At 42.7% G+C, this 10612-nt stretch overlaps 1 protein-coding gene across 1 annotated transcript; it reads right to left on the reverse strand.

Annotated features, from left to right (window-relative positions):
* Window positions 1–669: 669 nt before the first annotated feature.
* On the reverse strand, window positions 670–9459 carry PURB (purine rich element binding protein B). Its single transcript, XM_043986808.1, has one exon. The coding sequence runs from the start codon at window positions 9451–9453 to the stop codon at window positions 8479–8481; it is 975 nt and encodes a 324-aa protein (XP_043842743.1). The 5' UTR covers window positions 9454–9459; the 3' UTR covers window positions 670–8478.
* Between the last annotated feature and the right edge of the window lie 1153 nt (window positions 9460–10612).

Here is a 10612-nt window from a genome sequence, read left to right on the forward strand (position 1 = left end):
AGAAAAACTATTCACAATGAAAACATGATTGGAAAGGAAAAAAATGCAAAAATGATGTGTAATCATGAACAAGCTTGGATTCAAAGAACTGAGGAAACTCACCTCCCTAAATTACACAAGTGAGCTATGGGGAAGGAATATTACATATACTATCATGCCAGCTGGTTTTACTTAACTGTTTTCCTTCCTTTAAAAAAAAAAATCTGTTACAAGAGGATAATTCAAAGGGTAGTGGTGTGGGAGATTTAGAAATGTGCCGAAAATATAGAAGACATACATTTTTTAAAAAAATGACAGGATAAGAACCAAATGAGTTTAGAGGATAAAAAGATGAGATAATCCTGGCTAGAGCTAAAATTTGGGGAAAATTAGATGGCCTGTTATTCCTGAACACCTGAGATGTAAGCCTAAATTTGAATTTGCTTTTTCCGGTTTGCTTCATTGCTACTTCCTAAACTTGGGTTTTTCAGCAAACAAAAAAGACTACACCAAAAGATTATACTAAAGGGTCAGCATAGGCAGACATTTGGTTCCAATCTGGATTATATCTTCTATCAAGTCCACACCCACCCACTTCCAACAATACCTGTCTAAAAGTAAGATAACAGCTAGTAGGTCACCTGGCCTATCCCAGGGTACTTCTTAAATCACAAAGACATCAGCACAAAATTGTCATTCACTTTTCCGCATACTTTATTTGTTACAAACATACAATTTTTTAAATATAGACTTGTAAAACTCCATTTGCAAAAATCTGCTATTGTAAGGAGTGCTCACTAGCATGAATTTTTAGACCTTTTTTTTTTTCTGGTTGGTTTTGCTAGTTAGCTAGTGGTAAATCCAGGACCTGCCCTTTTACAGACCTGTCTGTAGCTCCTGGCTGTATTCACATTGCTCTTTAAAAGCAGCCCTGCTCACCTCACAAAGGATAAGAGTCTGAGCTTCACTCTCTTAGGCAGCAAGACCTACAGCCAGCTCTGACTCTGCTTTTGAATTGTTTTCAGGGAGATTTTGAATGGGTGCTGCACTTAATGTATCTGTTTGAGTTTCACCATGCAGCTGTTTGCTTGTTAAAGTGCATTTCTTTTTTTTTTAAATAAACAAGGAATAATCTTTATTCTTTAACCAAGGTACTTAAAAAATGAACTTTTTGGTCTCTCAGCAGATATTCCCAAATTGATCCTATCACTACAAGTTTAGTGTTCTATATACATACATATAAGGTTGTGGGGGAAATCTTATAAAATTAAAGGTATTGTGTTTCTCATGAAGCAGAAACCAGTTCTGTAATTTCATACATATGAATACACACCTGTTTACAATGCACAAGCATGTGGATATTTACATATGGATCTAAGACATTTAAATTTCAAAATCATATCCCTTTTAGTTGCTGCCCATTTAAACACACAAGTACATCCTAATCAAGAAGCTGTCTCCTGCTCCAACGAACTTTTAAATTTGGATTTAGCTCATTCAGATTACTTCTACAGATTCTGTGTTGGCAGAGCAACAACCCTAGGGTTGGATTTAAGAAGCTATTCTAGGGGAGGAGGCATGTAGTACATTAGCCACTGGCAGATGTGGCTGGCAGTTTTACTAGAATGGTAAAGTATGCTATCTGGGAATTACTCAGAAGAAATATTTTCTTAAATAACCATGAAAAAGTCATTTCTACAGACAGCCCAGAAAGGACAGTAAGAGAACAGCCTAAGAAGCATAACACTAAATGTTATTATTAATGCTGGCCATTCCATTTAAAAATAACTCACATTCTATTGCTAACATAACATTCAGGGCAAGTGACAAGATTTACACCCTGCTTTGACTCAGGAATTCTATTTAGCTTTTCAAGGATAGAATAGATTCCAGGTTCAGGAAGGAATACTCTCAGTACTTCAAAGGGAACTTCTATCACAAAGGGGTGAGAAGTAGCTAGGAGAAAGATGGGTGCTTGATGACCTTTAAGTTAAAAATGAACCCCCTCCCCCATGTCCTATGACACACATGTGTTCATATAAATTTCTCCCCAGATTCCTCTTTAGGATAGTAGGTTCCACCTAAGCTGCACTTATGAAAGAGAAAGGAAAGAAATACATTACTCCCCAGGTTTGTGGTTTTTTGCCTTAGAAATTGTTATAATTCAGTGAGAAAGGCTGTATTTTTCTTTGAAGAGTTAGCCTGTTTAGCAAAAGGGATGTGGTAGAGCCTGGAGAAAAATTTTTTAGAAACCTTTTTTAAAAAGCTACTACTCAATTTTGTATTGAACATCTCTTTCTACTTCTTCCACTTTATACTACTAAATGTTAACATTTGGGTGAGATTCCACTTAAAAGGCAAAATGAACCTTTCATGTCAACAGATGTCAGGAATAATAGGAAAAATAAAACTGATTATGCAAAAACCTTGTTTTATCTAAAAGCTTCACCATTCTTTCACCAGTCCTACTAGAATCACTAATAGGATAAAGTGAACAGATTTAAGTTTTCCCCTCCTTTTCCTTCCTCCATCCACCCTCTGGTGGAGGCACTAATGAAGCAGTCAAATAACCAAAAGGCTGGAAGAGAGAAGTAAAGGCCTAGCAAAGCCTGCCAACAGGAAAATCAGGCCTTAAATAATTGAGCTAGTTGAATTATGGAATTTATTTTTTAAAGAGCAATATAGTTCTAGATAAATGGCTAAGAAAGCTATTTTTGGTTTGAAGAAAAGATAACTATAAATACAAGCCTCTTGCCTTTGTTCTCTACCATTTCTTTGTGAAATCTACAATAAAATTAGTATAGGCCTTTAGACAAGGGGCACAGACAAAATCTGGGAATTAGAAGTGTAAAATTCTTCATGTTGCAACTTTAATTTTGAGTTTTAGGAATCAAACTTCATTTTGTGGAAATTGAGTCATTTAAACCTCTTAATAAAACTGAGTCTGGTGCGAAAGATTAAGGAAGGTGGGTGTTAGAACACCACACCCCAAAACATAAGTTTTTAGATGATCCCAAGAACATTCAGGAGTCCAATTTTAGGGTACTAGGATTTTAGACACCACCCCCACACCCCCAACCTCGGTCAAAATATAAAGCAATTATAATTTGGTATTTTTACTTCTTCTCTGGGGCTAACAAACCCAAAAGGTGATATAATTTTTCCCCTTTAGTCAGGCTTTAAGTTAAGTGTGCTTCCCCCCCACCCCCTTCTTTAAAAATAAAAACCAAACAACTCCACACAATTATTTGAAGGAAGCATTAACTAACTTATCAGGAAGACAGCTAATTGACTTACAGTACTCTTAAAAATCAACCCTGACAACTGATAGTCTCATTTTCTACAGAGCAACAACTTTAATGCTGCTACTGACAGCAAAAAAAGAGTTACCTTAAGGCTCAAGGGAAAGTAACTTATTAAGTTATGAACACAGCATTGGCTATTACTGCATTCACTGGAAGCTAGCAGATGCTTTCAGGACCAATACAAACTTTCTAAACATTAGCAAAGATTTCCACTTACATAGAGTCTGAACAATCATTTTAATAAGCAGAATTAGGGGAGCCTGAGAAGCCACGGTCCACATAAAACAAATAATCTATGTATTTACGTGACCAAAAGTGCTTTGCCTTTGAGAAAATATACAAGGGTCAAAATGGAAATATACAATGCAAAAATTTCTTGATACTTTCCAAGCCATGGAAGTATCAAACTCCAGTAGAAAGTGGGAAAAGAGCAACAAGATGGAGGCTCTGCTGTCTGAACAGGCCCGATATATGTGAGCTTTAAGGTATTTTAAAGTAAAATTGTTTTGCCAGTAACCAGTGGGATTTTACACCACTATGTTTTAAAACCTGAGATTGGACATCAAAGCAGTCACTTTGATATTCATCAGAACAATTCTGATAGTCCCTAAACACAACAGACAATTGAATTTAATTAATACCTAAATGAACACAAAAACATTTTATTTTGTTCCTGATCAAAAGGAGACCTACCACAAAAATATTAGAGAATTATGACTCCCAGCAAATGAGTCATTTTTACATAGGCAAAAAACAAGTCTTTTCCCCTTCTCACTGATCAAGGCCACACTATTTTCAAATGAATATCTACTGAGAGATTAGTTGTGCATTTGATAAAGTACCATAATCTGGTTAAAAATAACAAAACTTAGTTAAGAATACTTATGTGCATGAGCTATACATACACTCAAGCTTCCCCCAAAATTCATTAACTGACACTCTCTGAAGAGCAAGGTAGATGGAAATTAATAGTCACTTTTTAATACCTTGTGTAGATCATTCTACATCTTTGTAACATTGGGGAAAGATCACATTTAACAAGTCATCTTCAGCTATTACAATGCCTGAAGTGTGCAGTCATTAACAGACCACTCAATATGAGGGCATTATTGTAACCAGCCTTTTTTGCCCATTACCCTGCACATTTTCAAATAAAAAACAGGATAAACATTTGTAGTTTGGTTTTTTGGGGAGGAAACTGAAGCCCGTATCTCTTAAAAGACCTGTAAATTTGCTGCAAAGTGATCCAAAGGTAACAAACAAAGCAGGAGGTTTTAAAGACTGCTTAAATCCACAGACCCTCAGAATCATTCTGAATTAATTATAAAAACTGAATTGACAAGTAGCTATGTGTATAGTATAGCTACTGTCACTTATGCCACCTACATGCCTTAAATATTTACACAGGGTGTCTGGTTTTTTGGTTTGGTTTTTTTTTTTTTTTTGGTGCCATACAGACTTACTTTTTTTGTACAGCAGATGCATTGACATGTTTGCAGACTGGAATTGTCATTCCACTGGCTAAATGATGAATAAGGACAATAGAAATCTAGAATATAGGGACATATTTACAGATTCTTATTCTTTTGCTTCTGTTGCTAATATTTTGTTTCTAATTCTTTTAAGTTGCAGGAACTCCACAGTGAAAACAAGCTGAGAAAACAGTAGTATGAGTAACAAACCTTTCATCAATCATTTGAAAAGTAGCTTTAGGAGGATTGTCAAATAGGATTGGGTATTCTGAATGTGTGAATACTGAGATGCCCGATGAAGTAAAAAAGGCCACTGCTCACAGCAATAGTAACAAAACAACGAGGTTTGTTTCCTACCCTGTAGTTTGTACAATGCTGCTTTCTTTCCAACTAGATTTAAAACAAAGATTGTAGACTTTAACAAGCTAATATTTATGCATGATCTTTTGAAGTACCTTCTCAGCTAATACAGCCACATCTAACAGCAAAAAATTTCCAAAAGTATAGTCCCGATATTTTGCAGATTTCTATTGTCCCAAGGGACAGGAATGACGATCAGTGGACAATTAACCCATAACCCTTCTGTTGCTAGAATGGATTCCAATCTTCCTTCATTAGGAAGAAAGGCCATGAACCACCCCCTTTGGGGAAAATCAAATCCTCAAGATTGGTTAAGACTTAAAAACCCACCATGGTGACATTTAACTAGTCTTATCCAGGCAGGTCACAGTTTTAATATAAATTACTTCTTCCAACACATAGCTTATGCATTCTTTGCTCCTATTTTTGGAGGATTCTCAAATTGATTACTAAAGATTTTTTGCACGATACATCACTGTTATATGGTCTAATGACTAAGAGAAAATTTCTCTGGTTACCAAAGCTGATGCCGTATATGGTAGTGTTCTTGGCATACACTCTATATATGCCTCTGTCCACTTCCACATACTTCCTATGCAGCTAATTATAGCTTAATAGCCACGGGTAAAGGATTGTGAAGACCTCGTCAATTCTACAGAGTAGAAAGGCAAGGCTAGTTACTGCAATTCAGCCAAAAAAAAAAAAAAACAAAGAAAAACAAAACAAAAAACCCAACCCCTTGAAAAGGAGAGGTACTGCACCTTTGCAAAATCGAATTGGCTCACAGCAGCTGAGCAACACGATCACCAATGAAGCAACAAAACAAGTTGGTCTATACAAAAATTGTATATGGTTTGAAAATGAAAAAGTTACAGCAATATACACGAATGGCTGCAACCTTAATTTTCACTGCTGCCTCAAATTGTTGAAATTATTTAAAGCAGTTTTCTGCAACCCTAAAGCTGTTCTATTCAAACATTATTTTGGGACTTGTTCTCCGCAGCAAAGAACTGAACACACTCAAACAAAATACAAAGGTAAATACAGCAGGACATTATTGAAAACAGCTGCCTTGTAGTACAAAATACAGTACAAGAATACAGATGTAATTAAAACATCAAAAAATACTATTGCTCCCATACAATTTAGGAAACATTCTTTGCAACGGAGAAAAATTAAAAAACAAAAACTGTTTTTTAAAAAATCTTTTTAAAAAGTCTATTGTGTATGATGGGAGAAGAGAATTTGTTTTAAAAGGGTTTAAGTACATGTTTGTGGCTCTTGTACTCTAACCTGTGATTATCAGTATTCTGGATAATCTAATTCTTTTAAACAGCCAAAATTTTATGTAAAATATCTTCTTCCTCCCTCTCAGCCACAAATGCATAAGAATGACCTTTTGTATATTCCTTATTTTCCAATAAATACAAAACAAAAAGATAGTATAGATTGAGTAATACCAAAATAAGGTAATAAAAAGGGTATGCAATAAATTAAAAAGGCAGCTCAAATAAAGGGCAGGCATGCAGTTAAAAAATACTAAGAAGATTGTGGAGGTGGGGGTTACCTGCCTCCTGTGTGAGAAGGTGTTTGCACAAGTAATACCTGAAAACTTTGGAATGAACAGTTTAGATCCCATTCAGTTCAAAGTTACCTAGGATACATTAACATTTCTAGAAATACCTTTTTTGTAGGGGGGGGTAGGACTGACTTGATTAGTTAAAAACCATTTATAGAGAGAATCCATTTAAAATATAGAAGAGGTGATCCTTGAAAACCCCAACTTTTATTCTTGAAAGACAGCTAAGATGAACTGGCAGAAGCCAGCTTATGTTGAAATTTCAAGATGGTATAAAAAAAGCTTCCAGGGTATAGTCAGCTTATTCATTTTCTCTTTAGCTCCTTTTATTGATGGATTTCAGCTTCCATAGTGCCTGCTGCTTCTGAATCATTCATCCATCATGTGCCAACTTTGATTGTGAGGTACTGATAAAAATGGATCAAGTTCTCCTTTAAAAATTCTTGTAAAAGAATAACTGATGCTGGAAATTCTGGACCTGAGGATGTTGTTATTTGAACAAGTCCACAGATTAAACTGAAGGTAAATGGAGGCTTCAGTTTTGTTAATTTCCAACTTTTGTATGGATGTCAGTCATTCTTTCAAAGCTCAGGCTTGTAGCCACATGTTTCCTTTTGCTGATCCCATGCAAGTTATGGTTTAAAATCCAGTCAGCTATTGGATGGAATTGCTGAATTATCTACTATTCACAGGCTTATGCTTTTTGGAGCCATAAGAAACCTGGCTCTCATTTCTTCATACCTAAGCCATTTCTTTATAATAACCTCCATATTTGGAGAGAAGGGGAAGAACTTTAGTGAGTAGCAACCAATCCACTCAAACAGTTTTCCTTGTGCTTTATGCCTGATTTCTTCTTATGCAACCCCCCACCCCAATACAAAAATGTCCATTAAAATCTTCAGAAACCTTGCCAACTTTAAAACTATTTTAGTAATGGATTCCAGTTCAAACACTGATATCTCCATCAGTTTGCTTGGGGAAGGAGGGAAGAGGAGGAAGGAAATTCTGCAAAGAAAAAGACAATAGACATTGGTCCAGGTTCCCTCCAAAACCTTATTTTAAAATTCAAATTTGTTTTCATATTCCCCCAAGAATTTTTGAATTTTCTTTTTTTGCCCAGTGAGTCCATGATTAGCATGTATTTTAAAATTTTTATTTCCCTTTATGGACCTGCACCTCCGGAAATGTGTAACTTGCAACAGCCTCTCTTCCTTATCTTCATGGACTTAGCAAAGATTTAGACACCAAGATGCTGGTTTCAAAGAAAGTGAAAGGATTCAACACTGAATCAGAGGGGCCAATGGGAATTTATAGAACCGATTTAAGCAGTCCAGGAACAACACAACTCAAAACCAAATATCCTTGGGTGGGTGCTCTGGGCAATTCAAAACGTGTTTCTACCTCCAGGTCAAAGGCGAGTGAGGATGTAATCTTGGATGAGGTTTAGATAGTTCAGGTGGGCGAAGGGGAGAATGGGGGGGGGGGGATTTGAGGCTATTTCTCTCAGGTGAAGAGGTGCTTTCTCCTCACCTCTCGTGTCATTTCCTTTGAACTTGCCGCTCTCTTCTAGTTGTCCGCGAGTTTCCTGGTGGTTATTTCTTTAATTAGCATTGCTTGTTATTTCTTGTTGGTTTGTTTCTCTAGGGCCCTCCCCTTTCCCAGGCCCCGGCTAAATGGGGTGAGTGGGAAGGGGAGCATTCCGGCGGGGAGGGGGGATTTCTGGGAGGGGGCTTACGGTTTGGAGCGGGGTCGGGGTGCTGGAGTGGGGGAGGCTGCCCCAGCTTCAGTCATCATCCACATCCTCGCCCTCGGACTCGTCCCCGGCACCGCCCCGGCGCTCGTACAGCTTGTCGCGCTGCCTCTCCTGGATCTCCTTCATCTCGTCGGCGTAGCGGCAGAAGGCGCCCCCGAACTTGCCCCACGCCTTGAAGGGCACGGTGATGGCGTTGCGGTAGGACGGCTTCACCTCGCTCACCCGCAGGAACACGCCGTACTTGTTGCAGCCCACGTCGAAGAAGAAGCGCTTAGAGTCCACCGTTATGGACGTGCCTTCGGGCAGCTCCCCGTAGCCCGGGCCGCCGCCCAGCTCGTCGTCGTCGCCACCGTAGTCGTCAATGAGCTTGGCGAGCGCGTCTCGGAACTCGATGAGGCCCTGCGCGGGCAGCGCGATGGTCTGGCCGCTCGGCAGGCCTCCCCCGGGCCCTGGCCCGCCTCCGCCGCCGAAGCCACCGCCCGCGCCGGGCCCGCGGTTGATGGTCTGGCGGATGCGCAGGAAGCGGCCGCGCTGGTTCTCCTTGAGGTCCAGGTAGTATTTGCGGTTCTCCCGCACGAGGAACTCGCTCTTAAGCGCCCGCCGGGGCCCGCCGCCGTCCTCAGCCCCTGCCGCCGCCGCGGCCGCCGCGATCTGCTCGGGGCTGCTGGGCCCCAGCTGCGCGTAGTGCTCGATGAAGTCGCCCAGGTAGTCTCGGAACTCGGCGGCCACAGCCATGGAAAGTGTGAGGCGACTTTTGGAGCCGCCCGCTCCCACCTCGGCGATCTTCAGGAAGCGGCCCTTGGCATTCTGCTTCACGTCCAAGTAGAAGCGCTTGTTCTGGATGTCCAGCCGCTTTGAGGCCAGCTCCTGGGTCTCCTGCTCGCCACCCCCGCGGGACAGGGGCTGGAAGCCGCCGCCACCACCACCGCCGCCGCCGGGCCCGCCACCCCCGCCGCTGCCGCTCCCGCTGCCCCCTCGCTCGCTGCCGCTGTCGCCATCCGCCATCTTCTCTCCCTCCGCCGCCGCCGCCGCCGTCTCAGCCGCCGCCGCTGCCGGGCCCCACTGCTCTCGCGCCGCCGCCGCCACCACCGCCGCCCGCCGCGCTCGCTCGCGCCCCCCTCCCTCCGCCCCTGCGGCTCGTGCTCCGGTCCCCCCCCCCAGCCTCCCTCCCACCCCCCCTCCCCCGCTCGCTCACGCGCTCCCGCTCTTCATCGCGAACCGCCGCCGCCCCCCCCCCATCTCTACCTCCCTCCCCCCTCCCCGCCCCCCCAACCCGCCCCGACTTCCGTAGCCAAGCGGCTGTTTCCGGCGCGCGGACGAGCCGGAGCGCGCACCCGAGCGCGCGCGTCTGAAGTTCCCCTTCCTTCCATCCTCCTCTTCACCCCGCCCCTCTCGGCTTCCCTGTACTTAGACTGGCTTACGCACACACGCCACCGCCCTCACGACGGGGAAACGCAGAGACCTGTTGCGCTTCACGTCTGACGCCGCCGGGTGACGTCACTTCTCGAGGGCGCGCTACTTAGAGCTGGGGGGTGGGGGGGGGTGGTCCTCGGGTTCAGCTGAGGACAAGAGCTAGGGGAAAAAAAAGCAGGACTGCAGTGTGGGGCGAGGGAGCGAGGAGGAGGGGCGGAAGGGCGGGGTGGCGCAGGAGCGCTGCGGGCTGCTTCTCCAGCCCCCGCGGGAGCCGAGCCTCGGCCAACGAAGGGCCCTCAGACTTGCGCCCGAGGGTGGACACCCCCAGGGATGATCTTGCCAAGGGAGGGCTCGAAAGCTAGGTGGCAAGACTTGTGCAGAATCTGGAGTTAGGGTCCGAGCGGGGGTGGTGGGGTGGGGTTCCTTCCTGAAACCCGTGTGAGCGTGGCAGGTCATTCTGTGCACTTGAGCTTTTGACAGTTTGAACCCGATACCCAGGGGCCCTTTCAGCTCTAAGGCCTCTGGTTCCAAATGATCTCACCCATACCGGTGCAGGCTCTGTAGCTTCATTCAGGCTTTGCTTGGGTGGTAAGTCCTTTGGGAAGGTTTTCCTGATTTCAGCTCCCATGGATTTAATTATCATTTCCATGCAGATGATTCCTCTGGCTGGCTAACTAGCTAGCAAGCTAGCACTTATATAGTGCTTTAAGGTTTGCGAAGCACTTTACACATAGATTATCTCATTTTATCC

The sequence above is a fragment of the Dromiciops gliroides genome, chromosome 2, assembly GCF_019393635.1.
Source record: "Dromiciops gliroides isolate mDroGli1 chromosome 2, mDroGli1.pri, whole genome shotgun sequence".
NCBI classification, from domain to species: domain Eukaryota; kingdom Metazoa; phylum Chordata; class Mammalia; order Microbiotheria; family Microbiotheriidae; genus Dromiciops; species Dromiciops gliroides.

Bases quoted from the DNA above. Each gene is read 5' to 3' on its own strand.
- PURB (XM_043986808.1), bottom strand. From the start codon at position 9,453: ATGGCGGATGGCGACAGCGGCAGCGAGCGAGGGGGCAGCGGGAGCGGC.